Source organism: Chlorocebus sabaeus, chromosome 15 (assembly GCF_047675955.1).
Source record: "Chlorocebus sabaeus isolate Y175 chromosome 15, mChlSab1.0.hap1, whole genome shotgun sequence".
In the NCBI taxonomy this organism is placed as follows: domain Eukaryota; kingdom Metazoa; phylum Chordata; class Mammalia; order Primates; family Cercopithecidae; genus Chlorocebus; species Chlorocebus sabaeus.
The window spans coordinates 41,400,587-41,419,396 of record NC_132918.1 but is presented as its reverse complement, the minus strand read 5'-3'; the positions used below and the strand labels follow the sequence as shown (position 1 = coordinate 41,419,396).

The window sequence follows — 18,810 nt, the reverse complement described above, 5'->3', positions numbered from 1 at the left end:
AAAAGTCCTCCTATATATTGGATTTGTTACCAAGTGCATGGATCACTTGGACAAAAATAATTTTCTGTCACACATTTCAGAAAAGGCAGAACACTAAAATTGTCACTAAAAATTAGACATAACAGTCAAATATTATAGTTGGAATTGTATTTAAGAGGAGGATAAAATCTTTTTTCTTATAAAATCACGTTATTCAAATGAAAGATTTTTATAAGAATGTTTGCAAAAGAGTAAAGATGGGAAATTCTACTGAAGCTAGATAACTTTCTTCTTTATAATTCCCCATTTTCTGTAAAAGCATGTATTCTATTTATAATCAGAGACCTTTTAAAAATTTAATGTGATCGGTATTCAATCAGTGTGCCAGGTTGCTCAACACCTCAGCCTGATTCATGAGAATTAGAGGACAGCAGGAATAATGAATGAACACAGTGGTTTTCAGAGGCTACGTGCTTTAACATTCGATCTGCTTCATTGTTACTCTAATTTTTAAGAACTTTTTATTTAGAGATCGGGTCGGGGTGGTAAGGGCTGCAGATAGGCACCACCATGCCCTGGTCATTATTACTCTAAAGGAATATCTGAATACCACAGGACATCTGAACACCACAGGAAAGGTGTAAATGGTCAGGAAAGGTGCCTTCGGGAGGTTCCAGAAAGTGACTACATCATATACCTAGCAACAATCTTACCTGAGAAAATGACAAAAGGCTTTTTTAAAGCTTCTTAGATGTCCAGGCTCTATTTCCCATTAAGTTCATTGTTTAGCTAAGGAAGTGACACGGGGGAAAGGTGGGGTGGGGAAAAAGGAAAAGTGTTCCCTAAGTAGACAGCAACAGATTAGAGGTCCAGTCCAGGGTCCACCATTAAATAACCACATGACTTTCCCAAATTCCTATCATCACCCTTCCCTGGCCTCAGTTTTCTAGTCAAAAACTAAACAAAACAAAAGTGACCCTTGTCATTCTAAAATCCTTTGATTTCTAACTTATAAAGCCCTCAACTCCCAACAAAGTCAAGAAAAAGATTCTTCTTTTGGCTGGGCATGGTAGCTCATGCCTGTAATCCCAGCACTTTGGGAGGCCAAGGCAGGAGAATCACTTGAGTCCACGAGTTTGAAACTAGCCTAGGCAACATAGTGAAACCCCATCTCTACCCCAGCCAAAATAAAAAAAAAAAAAAAATTTAAAAAAAAAAAAAAAGATTTATCTGCTAGCCCCAGCCCTATTTCATAGATGGCAAGTAAAGTAATAAACAGACTTAATGAAAATTAACTGTGAGTGAGTCACCATCATTTTTCAAGCTTCTACTTAATCCACTGAAATATATTACCTTTTGAGGCTGTGTAACAAAGTGAATGACATTTACCTTATTACAACTTTAAACAAACTCTACAAGAAATTCAGAGAAGTCTTGGCAGATTGCTTATCCTGAAAGACAATAGTCACTGACAAATTCTTAACCTCTCTTAGTCACTTGGCCAAAAAACTTCCAGGGATAGCACCAGATCAGGCCAGCCTACTACTTATACATTTTTTTCAGCTGTCATTTTCATTGACTACCCAGAGTGAAATGAAGATGCACTCTGCTTTGGATTGGAGAGTGGTTGTGGTTGGGGGGATGGGCAGAGAGATCACGGCAACTTTCTCTAAATCCAAGGCTAATTCCACTTTTGCCCTTGTTCACAGGCAGTTCTGTGCTACTCCAATCACTCCAAACACAATGTGTAAAAGCAATTTTTTTGTTTTGCTTTTGTTTCAGGGTCTTTTTCATCTAGTTTTCCTCAGATATTAGGCAAGCTTAGCTCTTATTTCATATTTTTAATAATCACAGTTAATGCTGATCATATACCATACGTATGTGTGTATATATTCATAAACACAGTTTAGAAATTATGTAGGGCTGGGCATGGTGGCTCAAGCTTGTAATGCCAGCACTTTAGGAGGACGAGGCAGGCAGATCACTTGAGGTCAGGAGTTCGAGACCAGCCTGGCTAACATAGTGAAACCTCCACTCTACTAAAAATACAAAAATTAGCCAGGCATGGTGGCAGGTGTCTGTAATCCCAGTTACTCAGGAGGCTGAGGCAGGGGAATTGCTCCAACCCGGGAGGCGAAGGTTGCAAGTGAGCCAAGATTGTGCCACAGCACTACAGCGTGGGTGACAGAGTGAGACTTTGTCTCAAAAACAAAAAAAAACAAAAAAAAGTCATGTTATTACATCACATACTTGACTCCACCCGCTACTTAGAAGTCAAAGGACTGAGCACATGTACAAACTATCACTCAATAACCCAGAGAAGACCAGCCGTGGCATAAACGACCATCAAGTGTTTCAGAATCTCAGCATTATACCAACCTCAGAAACACAAAAAGAACTCCTTGAACAAGATACTAACAGCCTTGAGATGGGGAAGGAATAAGAATTGGTCACTGGTATGAGTCAAAGGGCTCACTATAGTAAACTTCATCCATCACTGTGTATTCATTCTTAAGGCTCTCTCATAGCAATCAAAGCATCAAATATTAGTGCCAAAGAAAGGCTTGATTAAAGTTTTAAAATTGTACATAGTCTTTTGAACTAAGGCTACTCTACTAAAGAAATACAGGCTTTAAAATGAAATCTAAGTCAGTTTTTTAGGAGAGGAGTTTCCCTCACTGGCAGTGCAGGCAATCCTGAACCAAGTGGTCAGGCTGGCACAACCTCCATCTTTGATAGCCTGACCCTATGACCTCGATGGAACATTTCAAGTTCCAGCTTGGTTTCTCCTGAGGAATGTAGTTATCTTAGGGTACCACAATTGAAACAATCTCCTCTAGTGTTTGAGAATATATTTTCCTGTAGGGTGTAATTTGATAATTTGAACTAATGTAAAATTCATGACATGAAAAAGCTGGAACAATGTGAAAGGAAGAAGAGCAGGCTTGTGATTTGATGGTATTTTAGGTTAACAAGTTTAATGTAATAAAACTCCTGACACAATTTCCACACGATTGATTTGTCCAGCCCACAGCTACTTCACCACACAGTTGCTAATTACATCACTGTGCTGTGTGGTCATTATGTCACACAGCTGGGAGCACTACGGCCTACCAGCCACTGTTCACTTTTCCAGCTTGCTTTTCCCAAGAAGACAGAAAACTGCAGACCACCTACTTCACCAAAAGTCCCTCTGTTCCCCAAGCTTCACAGCTTTTCTCTCATTTATCTTGGCGTCACATCCCAAAGGGCCTGGCTCTGGACTATCTGACTCAGAGTGGCCAAGGAAGGGACTAAGGGTCTGTGCCCAGGAGTTGGCTTCAATCCTGCAGATTCAGAGCAAAGTCACCTGTGTGTTTTATGGTGGATGAACTTCACCACACTCTCCTCCGCTTCTGATCCCTTACAATTCCAACACCCAGAGACTCACTCCCTGCTTCCAGCTCTCCATATCTGTGAAATAACCGTGGAAGGACACACACCATCTCTCTCTCTCTGTGTCACACACACACACACGAACACACGCGCGCGTTGGGCACTGTGACTTGGTGCCGTCTTCGGCTCCAAGCTGACTTACTTCAGGAAGTATCTCTGGCCAGTGGCCGTGAAGGTCATCTCCCAGCCCGGGGGCAGCGGCAGCTCGTCGGTCACGTCGTAGGACTGCTGGCGGAGGTGCGCGTGCTGCTGCGCGGGGCTACCCGCAGCACCCGTGCCGGTGCCCAGCTGCAGGGACGCGGGCGACGAGTGCGAGCGGACATGCTGGGCACCCCCAGCCAGTCGAGGCCCCGGGTGGCCGCCCGAAGAGTCGGTGCTGGACTGGCGCGAGTGCGAGCCCGAATCAGGCTCCTTGAAGAAAGACTCCGGCAGGATCTTCTTCCGCCACGAGCTAGGCTTCGGGTTCATGACAGAGTTGAAGAGGGCTTCGAGGTCTGTGTCTAGGTCCTGCGTGACGTGGATCACTTGCTGCCCAGGCGGCGGGAGCGGAGGGGGCGCCGAGGCCGGATTCATCTTCTGCAAAAAGAAGGTCAGATCAGTCTTTTATTTAAAGTCGGAGGAAGTGGGTAAAAGGGTTATAGGGTGAGAGGGCGAGATGGTGGGAGGAAGAATAGAGGGAAAAGGAAACGAGGAGACAGATAATTGCCCGCCTGGAGATCCCAGACACTAAGCGGTAAGACCAGCAGGATGGGGGAGGGGTCCCTCCTAGCCTCGAGAATTATGCAACTTTCTTGAAGCAAAGAAGTTGCCGGGAGGAGGAGAAGGAAGGGCGAGGGGTGGAGGGAGTAACTGCACTCGAGGCTTGCTGAACCGCAGGATGGCAAAGGAAAGGTCGCAGCTTTCCGGGACAGGCAGCCCCCCGAAAGAAGTTCAGCCCGAGCCAACTCCACCACGTCTCGACTCCGGAAGCCTGGGGAGCCTGGAGCCCTGGAGTGGTGCCGGGTGAGCGCGCGAGCTCCAGCGGGCACTACCTGGGCGGGCAGCGAAGCTGAGCCTGAGCGCGAGGCGGCCGCCGTCCCGCCCGAACTTGCCGTCGGGCCTGGGTCGCTCGGGTGAGTCCCGAGATTGCGGAGCTGGAGCCGAGGCTTGGCTGACAAATCCTGACCCGACTCGGTGCCTGGCAGTCTAGGGGCTTCGGCTCTCACATCCCCCGAGCTGGCCTAAGGAGCTCGCGCTGGGCGAAAAGGAGGCGCAGGAGAAGCAGACAGCGCGGCCGCAGCAGCTCCCGGACTGTCCCATAAACAAAGTTTGGAGCAAACTCCCACCCCCAGGAAAGAGGCGGGCCCGAAAGTTGAGCTGTTGAATTATGTATGACCTCCTAGTCCCTAGCCGGCCGGCCCCCGCTCGCCCCTCCTCTTCCTCCTCCTCCTCCTCCCACTCCGGCTCCAGAAAACTCTGGGCGTGATGGGTACTTTACTGGGTAAGAGGAGACGGGTGCCCCCCACCCACTGCTCCCGGCCGCGCGGACCTTTCCCACGGAGCCCTGCATCTGCGTTCCTTTGAGTTTACCACGGACTTGGGGCGGGATCAAAGGGAAAGTGGCCTGAGCCTGTTTCATCAAGGGCTTGTGGACCGAAGCCAAGGCCGGGGGTGGCGGAGGGCAAGCGGATGAGGGGCTCAGGCCTAGGAAGGGCCGGTCCTGGACACCGCGCCCTCCCCTGCAGCCAGGCGCAGAGGCCGGCAGCACCCGGAGCGCCGCGCTGACCAGCGATTCTGCCCGAAGGCCTGCCCGGGTGCGCCCCGGCGTGGGGAGACTCCAACAAGGCCAGCCTTTCCACGAGAGGCTGCTTAGCTCTTGTGACCATATTTGGTCTGGCGAGGAGGCATCTTGGCTGCCTGGCTCTCAATTGTCTGCTAGAGCACAGACGGTGCCCAGAAAGTGCCTCTGTCACTGGAGATGCGGCTTCGCCAACGGGTGGGTTGTAAACAAACAACTTTCAAATCATTCATCAATCCTTAATTTCCTCTACGGGGGTGACTCAGGCCACTAGGGATTGAGAAGAAACCGGGTCAAAGCTGGGTGCTGGAAGAGAAGAGCAGTTGCGCCCCCCCTCCCCCGCAACATCCGTGAGGGTTGTGGGAGGATTGGAATGTCCCTGCCGCCCTCCAGGGAGCCTGGAGCTGGGATGGAACCCGAGCAGGTGGCTGGGAGTAGGGAGGGTGCGCCAATGACCCGAAAAAAGCCACCCACCTTCCCACCGACTAGATCTGGGCGAGGGGTGGAGACCCCCTGCCTCTAGCTAAGGGAAGAAGGTCAAGCCTGGCGAAACAGCTGCGGGAAGTGGGAGGAGGCCTTGCCCTTCAGAGCAGCTCAATTTCTTTTCTCTCTGGTTCCCTTTCCACTGAAGGGAAAGGGTGGGGGGAGATGGCGAGGTAAGCCAAATTCCAGGAAACCCCTACCCCACCCCATTTGATTCAAATAGGAGTTTATTAAGTAAATCAAATGAGACAATGTAAAGCACTTCGCACAGCACCGGGCTGATTACATAAGTGTTAAAACAGAACTGTATGTTCTTCAAGTTCACGTATTGTGCCTTAATTTTTCTTTTTTTCTTTCTTTCTTTCTTTTTTTTTTTTTTTTTTTTTTTTTTTTTTTTTTTTTTTTGAGGGAAGTCTCGCTCTTGTCCCCCAGGCTTTAGTGCAATAGCTCCATCTCGGCTCACCGCAACCTCCGCCTTCCGGGTTCAAACAATTCTCCTGCCTCTACCTCCGAAGTAGCTGGGATTAAGGCGCCTGCCACCACCACGCCCAGCTAATTTTTGTATTTTTCAAAAGTAAAGACGGGATTTCACCATGTTGGCCAGGCTGGTCTCAACTTCTGACCTCAGGTGATCCACCCGCCTCGGCCTCCCTAAAGTGCTGGGATTACAGGCATGAGCCACTGCGCCCGGCCTCCCTTAATATTTTTATAGGGTAAAATAAAGTCAAAGTTAAAATCTGGAGCTGCCTTGTGTTTTGTTTCATTTAATTTAATTTAGGAGAGCTAAGTCCTTTCTCCCTCACCCAAACACCTTGAAGGAGAAAAGTTTAAGGAAAAGACAAGGCCACTGACAGTGTTGCCTCGGAAAAGGTAGGAGAATGTTGGGGCCACTTCCTGAATGGCTACATCCATACCCAAAACAGAACAACACCCACCAAAGTGAGCCACCTCACCTGTTATCTGTACTTGGAGGTGTGCTCCAATTCCAGACTCCTCACAGACTGGAAAAAATTAGGGCCGCCTTAGACGAAGGCAGGCATACATGTATCATCCCTTTTTTTTTTTTTTTTTTGAAATGGATTCTCACTCTATTGCCCAGGCTGGAGTGCAGTGGCATGATCTCCGCTCACTGCAACCTCCGCCTCCTGGGTTCAAGCAATTCTCCTGCCTCAGCCTCCCGAATAACTGGGATTACGGGCACCCACCACCACACGTGGCTAATTTTTGTACTTTTAGTAGAGATGGGGTTTCGTCATGTTAAACAGGATGGTCTCAAACTCCTGATCTCCAGTGATCTGCCTGCCTTAGCCTCCTTAAGTGCTGGGATTACAGGCGTGAGACACCACTCCTGGCCATGTATCATCTTCAAACATAAGCAGAGGACAGCTCCTTTCAGAAGCCTTTGAAACCAGATGTTTTCTGTGAAGCAAGTCCTCTGCCCATAGGACTGGCAAAAGGAGAGGGGTAGCTAGTACAGGTCACTCCTTGGAAAGTAGAATATCTGCAAGCTACTCTCAGAAGCCATCACAGTTGCAACAATGGAGGAAATAAGCTATGGAACTAGAGGAAGTGACTGGAACCTAATGATAGTAATTCAGAAGTCACAAGGCTGACTTGATGATTAAAGGATGAAAACTTGAGGCCAGCTATACTCCAGGAAGGTCCTCACCCCAGAAGAAAAGTGAGAATCAGGGTTGGAATTGGATGGGCAGTGAGAATCAGGATTGGAACTGGATGGGCAAGGATGCAGTCTTCGTTTCTTTCCAAGCTTCAAGAAATAGATAGTGCAACAGATGAAGTAGATGTCTGAAACAGAAATTGCCCTTAACACAGGATAACTGAAAAACTCCCAGTTCTCAAATAGCATATAAGATGTAATAGTGAATAATTCAAAAGATTTGCTGTTGTCCCAGCCATTCCAACAATAGCTTCAGATTAAATAACATTTACAGGTGTCTTGTATGTATCAGGTACTGCCCATAAGAGGCAGCACAGTGAATAAGTGTATAATTTCTGGACCCCACAGGATTCTAGGTGAAAACACATACTTGTTTTATTTGTTGATATGTGATTTAGAACACAATCTTTGAAGCTGGCTCTACCCGCTACATTATGCCAGTAGCTTAGCATTTCTAAGTCACAGTTTGCTCATTTACAAATTAGTCTGTCTGCTACATTGCAGCCTTTCAATGGCCCAGCCTCATGTTATCAATACCTTTATGTAGCCCCTTCCACTTAATCTGGACTGGGCCAGTGATTTGCCTTAACCAGGAAAATGCAGCAGTGAAGTTGTGCCACTTCCCTGCCTTTCCCATCCCATCTCCTAGGAAGGTATAGCAGCTTCCAGTTTGTACTTTTAGGAGACCTGAGCCACTAAGAAGTCCAGTTACCCTGCTGGATAAACCACATGGAGAAGGAAAGGCCCTGAGATACTTGGAGAGCGGGAAAAGTCCTGCTGCCCAGCACCTGAGCTGAGCCCAGCCTCAGCCAACCTCACTAGCTGACTGCAGACACATCAGTGATCACCAATAAGACGAGCAGAGCTGCAGAGCCAAGCCCAGCCCAGATTGCAGAATTGTGAACAAATAAAATGGATGTTGCTTTAAGTCACAAAATATTGAAATGTTTTTGTTTTAAAATGCAGAATGTGCATTCCAAGAATAAAAAAAAATGCAAATAAAGTCTTTTTTTTTTTTTTTTTTTTTTTTTTAGACAGGGTTTCACTTTGTTGCCCAGGCTAGAGTGCAATGGCTTAATCTCGGCTCACTGCCCCCTTCACCTCCCAGGTTCAAGTGATTCTTGTGCCTCAGCCGCCTGAGTAGTTGGGACTACAGACATGCACCACCATGCCCGGCTAATTTTTTTAGTAGAGACAGGATTTCATCATGTTGACCAGGCTGATCTTGAACTCCTAGCCTCAAGTGATCTGCCCACCTTGGCCTCCCGAAGTGCTAGGATTATAGGCTTGAGCCATCACGCCCGGCTGCAAATAAAGTTCTTCACACAAAGCCTGCTTAACATACTAAAGCACTCAACAAATATGGCTGTTTTGTCTCATGGAGACCTAAAGATAAGAAAACTGGATCGATGAGTTAGAAAGTATTTTGTCCAAATATATACAATGAAACCATGGAAAAAAAAAAAAAATCCTGAGATTCAGCCCAGGGTTTGTAACTCTAGACCAGAGCACATTCTCCGGAGTGCATCCTGTGTGTGGAGTTGCTCCCTGGTATTGCCATTTTAAATCATGTGATACCTTTTGTCTGACTATCTCATAGAGAAACTCCACAGCTTTTATAAGATAATCAGTTGAGAGCATACTCCTGCTGATAGATATGTAAATCTTTCCATTTGCAAACACTTTCCAGCAAAGTCCATTGCCTGCTTCTAAATCCTCCCCTCAACACACTTCCTACTGAAGCTTCTCTTGAGTCATCCCTTTCTCTTCCCTCTCTGTTAGCATCCAATCAGTGTCAAGTGCTATTGGTTCTTTCTTCTGGTGTCCCCAAAAATCCATACTTCGCTTCCCACTCTCAGGACAGGACCTTATCTCAAAATGCTTGAAGTGGCCTCCTAACTGGTTTCTCTGCCTCCAGTCTCTGTTTTCTGGTCTCCTTCTTTTATGATGTCATTACCTAGCTCGGAAGTTTTTTTTAACAACTGTTCACAAGTATAAAAGTCAAAACTATCAATCCAGCACTAAAGGTTTCCCAACACACTGCCGTCTTCATAGCTTTCTGACCCTGGTTCTTACATGGCCCCCTAATAAAGTGTCTTTCTCCCACTTCAGCCAGGCTCTGACCCAAGCATATTTTGCCTAATTCTTTACTATACTTATCTGAACTCTGCTATTTGAATTCTGCTCAAAATTGTCCTCCAAACTCCATTGACAGGCGTTTAGTAATCTCTCCCTTCTTCCTAAATTCTCCTTGTTCTTATCTTTTTCACTCTTTCCACATGTAATCAAACATGTAACCAAACACTGCCTTATACTGTTTTTTGAGACAGAGTCTCACTTGTCACCCAGGTTGGAGTGCAATGGTGCAATCTCAGCTCACTGCAACCTCCACCTCCCGGGCGGAGGCCGGGATTCTCCTACCTCAGCCTTTCAAGTAGCTGGGATTACAGGTGCCCGCCATCACGCCTGGCTAATTTTTGTACTTTTAGTAGAGATGGGGTTTAACCATGTTGGCCAGGCTGATCTCGAACTCCCGATCTCAGGTGATCTACCCACCTCGGCCTCCCAAAGCGCCGGGATTACAGATGTGAGTCACCAGGCACAGCCTATATTGTATTGTAACATTCACCTCAGAATCTCTTGCCTCCCCAGCTGGATTGTAAATAGCTGCAGGGCTAGAAGCAGCTTAAATTTCTTTATGAGGCCAGGTGCAGTGGCTCATGCCTCTAATCCCAGTACTTTGGGAGGCCAAGGCAGGCAGATCACCTGAGGTCAGGAGTTTTGAGTCCAGCCTGGCCAACATGGTGAAACCCCATCTCTACTAAAAACACAAAAATTAGCCATGCGTGGTGGTGCGCGCCTGCAATCCCAGTTACTCAGGAGGCTGAGGCAGGAGAATTGCTTGAACCCAGCAGGTGGAGGTTGCAGTGAGCTGAGATCATGCCACTGCACTCCAGCCTAGGCAACAGAGCGAGACTCCATCTCAAAAAAAACATTTCCTTATGAAACTGCTCCTAAGAAGGCCACAATTCCTTGTTGAGAGCATAATGACCCTTAGATGATTTTGCCCATTGCTCTTTCAGCACCCATTAGTGTACTATGAAGTTTGTTAGATAATTTCTCACCACTCACTACAATTTCAGCTACTTCTGGACTCAACTCTTTAGCAAGATTGCAAGCTCTTTGAGAACAAGTCTAAGAGAACTTCACTTTCTTTTTGTTTTTCCCATGCCTGACAAAGTGTTCATGCAGGAGTGTTCCGTACATGCCTAGCCCAGTGGATTTTGCGCCTGCTATTCATCTGCCATTTTTGTCTCAGGAAAGCCTCAGCTGCTTTTCTCAGCCCTACCTCTGGGTTGCTGACTTGGTCTGAATGACTGATTCCAGCAAAGATGTACAGTTAGAAATTTGGTGGGGTGGCTAAGTTAAAGGACTGTGGTCCCAGAAGCCCTTGGGGCAGAACCTGCCCTGACTTGCTGAACCAGTATGGAGAAAATTCCCAGAGCCAGGGTTGGGTCACCATTAGCAACTGAAGAGTAGCAAAACAGACAAGGACTTTGAATAGATAAAGGTTTGAATAATGGGGAGTCCAAAAAACTATAGAATAAGGTTAAATTTTATTTCAACATGAGGATAAGAGTTGACCAGTTCCCTGACAAATCAAACGTGATACTTGCGTTTTCATAATTTACCATATCCCAAGTGTCTAGCACAGTGTCCAGCATGTAGCAAATATGCAAATACCTAAATAAAAAATAATTGTTGCTGCCACTCATTTCTGCATTTGCTCTTTCGTTGCCATGCTTCACTTTGTTCTTAATAAATGCATCACTAGCATGATGATAAGGAAGATAATTTTGATGATGGTGATGATCATGGAAGGCACTTTTTTTTTTGAGACGGAGTTTCACTCCTGTTGCCCAGGCTGGAGTTTAATGGCACCATCTCAGCTCACCACAACCTCCGCCTCCCGGGTTCAAATGATTCTTCTGCCTTAGCCTCCGGAGTAGCTGGGATTATGGGCACGCGCCATCACGTCTGGCTGATTTTGTATTTTAGTAGAGACGGAGTTTCTCCATGTTGGTCAGGCTGGTCTCGAACTCCCGACCTCAGGTGTGATCCACCCACCTTGGCTTCCCAAAGTGCTGGGATTACAGGCATGAACCACCACGCCCGGCCAGAAGGCACTATCTTTTGTCTGATGTTATCTAGTGCTTTAGTAATGCACTTGGGCTAGAGAAAAAAAGGAATTTTTGATATTTAATCTTTACTTAACTTCAGTACCTTATGTAAGTTATTTATCCTTTAGTATTTTTACTATCATTTTGGGGCAAGGGACTGGTGGAAATATTTTTAAATGGGAAATAGTAAGTAATAGATATTTTCCTATAAAATAAAAATACACTTTTGAAAAGGCTTAACAATATACAGTTTGGTTTAGAAGCTAACTATCAAGCCATATTGCAGAGTTGCTCATTGCACCATGATCTATAATAGTGGGAAATTAGAGAAATTAGAAATTTCCTTTCTTTTTTTTTCTTTTCTTTTTTTTTTTTGAGACAGAGTCTTGCTCTGTCACCAGGCTGGAGTGCTGTGGCGTGATCTTGGCTCACTGCAAACTCCGCCTCCCAGGTTCAAGTCATTCTCCTGCCTCAGTCTCCCAAGTAGCTGGGTTTACAGGTGCCCACCACCATGCCCAGCTAATTTTTACATTTTTTGTAAAGATGGAATTTCACCATGTTGGCCAGGATGGTCTCAATCTCCTTACCTCGTGATCCGCCCCCCTTAGCCTCCCAAAGTGCTGGGATTACAGGCATGAGCCACTGCGCCCGGCCCAGAAATTTCCTAAATATTTAAGAGGAGAATGATTGAGTATATCTAACAGCTTAACATATGCAATGAAGTTTTTGATAGTTATTTGAAAGTGTTTATGAAGACAATGTGACAACCTGAAAAATGTTTTTAAGAATTTTTATAATTTTAATGAGAAAAATTCAGAAACAAAGATCTGTGAATACCACCATTATAACTTTGTTCAAAAACATGGAAAAATGAATGAAAAGGTGCTAAAATTATATTTTAAAACTATGTAAAAGTAAAAAGATAAATATTTCTCTTTTTGTGCTTAGATCTGTATATATGTGTAACATGATAACAGTGAATCATCACTCTCAGAAGTACAAACCATGTTATTAGTATTATTTTGGGTGTGATGAGAGAACTAAGTAGCAGCGTTTTAGGGTAGGGGGAATTTCAAGGTGCTCAATATTATTCTTCTATTCAACAAATACAGTACATATTTTTTGAACATCCATTGTGTGCAAGGCCAGAAGTGATCTTTCAAGCTGAGCTTGGAAGAGTTTGCCACCTGATTAGAACATTTATTGGTTGACGATTTCACTCAACTCCTCCCTTTACCCAAATAAGTCACAGATCTGGTTACACCAGCTGTTCAAGCCACTGCTCTTCCTTGTCTTATTTTTCTTGGTGACAAGAGTCAAGTATATATGAGCTCTACTATTACCTCTCTGTGCATTGTCCAGACACAAGTTAGGACACTTTTCATGCCCGGTCAAAAAAGTTAATTTGTGGTTTGGAGCCAAGGAGAAGACAGCCCTCCAAATCAAAATAAGGTGGAGAGAGGACCTGAGTATAAGCAAGCCAGTGCCTGTGGGCACCAGTTCAATTTACACATGCTTAAAAATGGCTAAATTTTCTTTAAAAATATATATTTCTAGATAATCTTAGATAAGATAGTAGATTAATTCTCATACAGCATCTGCCACACAATAAATCCTAATTTGACCATATGACTGAAGACATCTCAATCTAGTTATGGTCATTAAAAGCTGTTAGTATTTCAACTAGGGCAATAATAATAAATCATATTTATATAATATTTTACAGAGTACAAAACAACTTCACATGTACAGTCACACATGAATCTCATAGTAACCCTGTGAGAATGGGCAGATAAGTCTTACTAGAACTATAGTACAGATAAGAAAACCAAGGTTTAGAAAAGTTTATGTCTTGCCAAAGGCCACTGATTTATAATAAGAGCACCAGGACTCAAACCCTCCAGTATCTCTCGGGCTTTCAAATTATATTTCTTCTATAGTTTCCTAACAGAATCAGACTCTTAATTACTTCCTCCTCTGTGAGCATACACAATTCTGCCTTTTCCTTTAAAGAGAGGGAAAGAGAGGCTGTTTTTAAAGGCATTTTTTCCTCCACTGACTTACAGTATCATTTCACAAATGTTTTGTCATCTAATGGCCATACGATGCACAGACGCTCCTCAAATTTATATCGAAGCTTAGTTGTCTCCTCCCTCTCATTAAACAAATAAAAACTTACATGTGTTGGAGGTACTGAAAATTCAATCAAACCCTGATTTTGGAGCACTTGTGTGTATTAAAGAATTCTTCTGTGATGTGAACCATCATTTCTAATTACTATGAAGCAATGGGTCTCTACTTTTAAGAGTTATATTCCTGGCCGGGCGCGGTGGCTCAAGCCTGTAATCCCAGCACTTTGGGAGGCCGAGACGGGCGGATCGCGAGGTCAGGAGATCGAGACCATCCTGGCTAACACGGTGAAACCCCGTCTCTACTAGAAAATACAAAAATCTAGCCGCGCAAGGTGGCGAGCGCCTGTAGTCCCAGCTACTCGGGAGGCTGAGGCAGGAGAATGGCGTAAACCCGGGAGGCGGAGCTTGCAGTGAGCTGAGATGCGGCCACTGCAGTCCAGCTTGGGCGACAGAGCGAGACTCCGTCTCAAAAAAAAGAAAAAAAAAAAAAAAAAAGAGTTGTATTCCTAAAATTATTTTGTAAATTGTTCATTTGGAACTCAATGCATTTTGCTATAGGAAAAGAAAAGTCTTACTAATGGGTGCGGTGGCTTGCGCCTGTAATCCCAGCACTTTGGGAGGTCGAGGTGGGCGGATCAGGAAATCAGGAGATCCTGAAATTAGCAGGGCGTGGTGGCGGGCGCCTGTAGTCCCAGTTACTAGGGAGGCTGAGACAGGAGAATAGAGTGAACCCGGGAGATGGAGCTTGCAGTGAGCGGAGATCATGCCACTGCACTCCAGCCTGGGCGACAGAGTAAGACTCTGTCTCAAAAAAAAAAAAAAAAAAAGTATGAGAAAAATCTTACTAATGATGTCTAGGCAACCCAGCATCCCACTATACTCCAAATTCTTGGAAGCCCCCAAGTCTCAGTCTGTCATGATACTCTGGTTGAGTCCTTCTAGACTTGGAGGTATCACATGAAGCTCTTAACAGCCAAACAACGTTGGGATTACATAGGCACTAACTTAGTGGTTGCACATTGTAGTTCTACTGAATCATCATCTCCCATGTTTTGTGAATTATTTTAGGCAAGAGAAATTTCACAGTTCATTCTGTATATTTCCTCCTACCTGCATCTGTTTCACCAGAGGGAGAAGAATCTGAAGATATTTGAAAAGAGAATTAAAACATCTTGATAAGATACCAAAGAAAAAGTGAATGAGAAGACCCCTGAGATTTACCTGTCACCTTCCTAAAAAATTCTGTAACTGCTGTCTGTGAAAGTGTCAATCAAGACTCATCCTTGGTATAGATTGTACAGCCTGGAGTTCAACACTAGAGATGATAATAATTCAGAGTCTGGTTAGTTGGCATTAAATCTATAAAAATAATACTGGTTAATGACTTTTAGGGAAAGAAGCCTCTAGATTTTTAGTTATCCACTTCTCTCATAAGTGTAAAAGACTGCCTTTTCTCCCATTAAATATGACAACTTATATATTTCAGCAAGGAAGGACGAAGTTCTTTGTCTAATCCTGATTTAAATGCATTATCATGTGAAAAATCTCTCTCTTCTATCTGCCCTAAGGATAGGTATTTTGGAGTTGTCAAGAGCTGACTCTTGGCCAGGCATGGTGGCTCACGCCTGTAATCTCAGCACTTTGGGAGGCTAAGGCAGGCAGATCACCTGAGGTCAGGAGTTCGAGACCAGCCTGGTCAACATGGTGAAACCCCATCTCTACTAAAAATACAAAAAATTAGCTGGGCATGGTGGCGGGCACCTGTAATCCCAGCTGCTTAGGAGTTAGAATTGCTTGAGCCTGGGAGGCAGAGGTTGCAGTAAGCTGAGATGGCGCCACTGCACTCCAGGCAGGACAATAGAGCAAGATTGTGTCTCAAAAACAAAAACGAAAAACCTGACTCTTCGTTGCTTCACACCACAACCCAAGGTCTAAAATTTGAACTGTTGAATCCCATTCTTAGAAAAAAATAAGTAGTTACCAATGGGGAATGGGGGATCCCTTTTAATAAATTCTCTGACAACACTGAGGCAATAGTTATTTCTCCACATAAGCTCCCTCAGACACTCCACTCACCAAAAAAAGTCATCTTGGTTTCAAAGCTTTTTTCATTAGTGTTTGAACACCCCACAAAAAGACTGCCACGAAGTCTCTTTCTGTTTGGCTGGAAAGACAAGCATAATCTAGTGGTAAATTTCAACCTTGCTAATGAATCCTCCCTTTGACTTTCTGGTCAGCTTTGCTAAATGAGTAACTTTACAGCCTCCAAAGTAAGCCATTGGCATGGGAGAGACTTGGCCTTTTTTTACTCAAAATCACCAAAGGCCTTTGTACAGAGTCCAAGTTTTTACCTTTAGTCAGTCTTTTCTATTTCACCACTGCCAGGGGTTTTGTTTTTGTGGAACAAGTAATAAGAACCCCACATATAGGTGTTTTTCTTACAAAGGAACCTCCTTTGTGACCACATAATCTTACCAAGGAAAATCCCCAATGAGTTCCTGTACCAGTCCCATTACTCTGCAGCCTGGGCAGCAGTGGGTAGCTAGTCTGGGAACAAGAGTGCTCTTTTCTTTCTGTTATCACATATCCATCTGAACTCAAAAGGGCCTCACTTAAGGAATTTCCATTCTTCTAGAAATGTCATTTCATTTGAACTTGCACTTCTATGGTTTAAAGAAGACAAACACGGTCCCCACTACTAGAGTCCAGTGGGAGGGAAAAGGAAAGGAAATATTAAAAGTAATCCAGGGAAACTCTGAAGGTAAACTTGCCCTTCTGAAAACAGACAAAGGTAGACCTCTGCTTTCCTGCTGCAATTTCTAGAAGAAGCAAAACCATCCTGAAACCCCTCTGGAGAGTTCAATTACAGTAAATTGGCCAACAATGATATCTGTATTTATACAGTAAGTATGTTTAATATCTTTTTCAAACTACCAATCAATAAAAAAATGAATAAAAATAGATGATTACCTGGAAATAACTAGTAAGCATGGTTTATGGGTCAGTTCAGATCCGCCAGGAAGCAGATGCCAAGATAGAGTTAGATGAGCAGAGATACATTGGGGAAAATACCTGTAAAAGTTAAAGAGGAGAAAGAAGGAGAGTAAGCCAGGAGAGTATTCAGATTGCAATACATGTCTGTCAGTAGTGAAGGAGGAGGGTAGGAAGGAGGGCTGGCCAGGAAAAGTCTCAGCCCCAACCATGCCAGTGCTTCCAAGGCAACAGCTGACCTTTAGGGGCGTCCCGCAATGGGCAGCAATGGCTCAGCTCTAGCACCTAGCTGGGTTCAACCCTTGGTAGACAAGTAGCCTTTGCTTTCAGTGTAAATAGTGTGGACAATTTTACACGTGTGGCTGGTGAAGATGTCAGCTCACTGCTGTCCTCACAGTGACTCTATTGAAGAAAGTCCTAAGCATTTACCCACATGGGACATGGCTTTTTTATCACAGTCCATACAGACTGCATCACACAGGCTGACTTCTTCATTTTCAGGGTGCAGTTCGTCCAAGGTTGCTGTGGGCCTCTCCTCCTCAGGGTAAACTTAGAAGAGGAAGATTAATGAGACAAACCATGGTCCCTACCGCTGTAGTTGGTCTTGAGGCCATAACTGGTATTTATCCTCTTCCTCCTTCACTCTCTACTCTAAGTTTTCCATATCCAGTGCTCTCCCCTCTACAGGTGCTGATGTCCAACCTGGTGGTGCCACTCAAACCTTCATTCTGAAGAGGCCCATGCCTTTGGAATCATACCCTTCTCAGATTGTCCATCATAGTTATAACCAGAGAGCCCCCAGAGATACTCCAGTGGGTCACCTGGTCGTGCACATTCCTCCTTGCCTGCCTTGTGCAACAGTAGTTGTAGCTCTTTCTGTTGCCCAGGGTCATGGATCCCAGCCAGAACGATGATGACTATTCTCTCTTGCTGGTCCCTGGACACAAGAATCTGAAGTGCCTAGGTGGCATTCATAAATTATAGTTCAATAGGACCCTTGCTATATCCCCTAGTGAGAGAGCACTTCTTCTGGGGACTTGGACCTTTAACCCTTCAGAACTCAAAGTTGTGAGGACGGGAAGCACAAATTTCCCCAGCAGGTCACTGGGAGTGATGGCAGTGGAATCACTCTTCCTTCCACCTTTTTGTTTGTGGACTCATGCATTCTTTCTACTGGTGACACAGAATCATATAAAGGTCTCTGTGATTTAGTCTATGTACTATAACCTGAAGGATGGCACCTCATCCTTGCAGAATATTGCCTACAAGCTGGTGCTTCAGCTATACCTTCACTCTATTAGTGCAGCTAATTCTACATAGCTTACTGTGTAATACATCAGTGGCTCCTATAGCCAAGGGGCCATTTCTGCGTCATCTTTGCTGTAAAGCGGCTCTTCTGATCGGATACAATATTGCATAGGATTTCAATCGGGCATTCTGGGAGTTTCCAGATAGTGGTACTGACTGAGACTCTGTGGGCAAGAAAGGCAAACTCATGACCAGAATACATATCTATTCCCGTGTGGACGAACTGGATGGAAGAGACCCATTACAATCAGCCAAGTGGCCATTTGGACTATTCTAGGAATAACATCATATCAGAGGCTCAGTTTCTGTTGTTAGCACATTGGACATTCAAAAGCAGCATGAACTAGATCAGGGTTAGTCAGTAGAGTCCATGCCATTGGCTCATGTATAGCCTCTGTCTCTGTCACCTTTCATTTCCCTGTCATGTCAATTCATGGTAAATGGCCAAGACTGACTAACATTACTGGCCAAGTCCATTCTGTCTATGTGGTTGTTTAGTGCCTCTTCAATGACAAATACTTTTGAGTGGGAATTTTTTTGTATGTGACACAAAGATCTTTATGCATTATGCCCACTCCCATATATCCATCCAAATGCCTCTCCTTCTGACCATTTTGTCTCCAGTCTTCCAGTCCTTTCCTTTTCAGTACTACTAAATATGAAAGTGTATATATTCTTGTCCAAGCAATCACCTCTTCTCCCACACAAAATCAATGACCAGCTGCAACGCTTGTAGTTCTACCTACTGGGAAGTTTCTGAGCTACTCTCCATTTTTAACTTTCACCCACATATGGAACCAACCAATCCATAAAACAACCCATGATAATTGCATGAACTAATTTTCC

At 44.6% G+C, this 18,810-nt stretch overlaps 1 protein-coding gene across 1 annotated transcript in view; it reads right to left on the bottom strand.

Moving 5' to 3' along the window:
* The window catches only part of WWTR1 (WW domain containing transcription regulator 1), a 142,004-nt gene extending 137,266 nt beyond the window's left edge, over positions 1-4,738 (bottom strand). Inside the window, exons 1-2 of the mRNA XM_008008746.3 lie at positions 4,446-4,738; positions 3,557-3,990 (exon numbers count right to left, since the gene is read on the bottom strand). Coding sequence (XP_008006937.2) covers positions 3,557-3,987 — 431 coding nt within the window. The 5' untranslated portion in view covers positions 3,988-3,990; positions 4,446-4,738. The remainder of the gene's footprint in view (positions 1-3,556; positions 3,991-4,445) is intronic.
* Between the last annotated feature and the right edge of the window lie 14,072 nt (positions 4,739-18,810).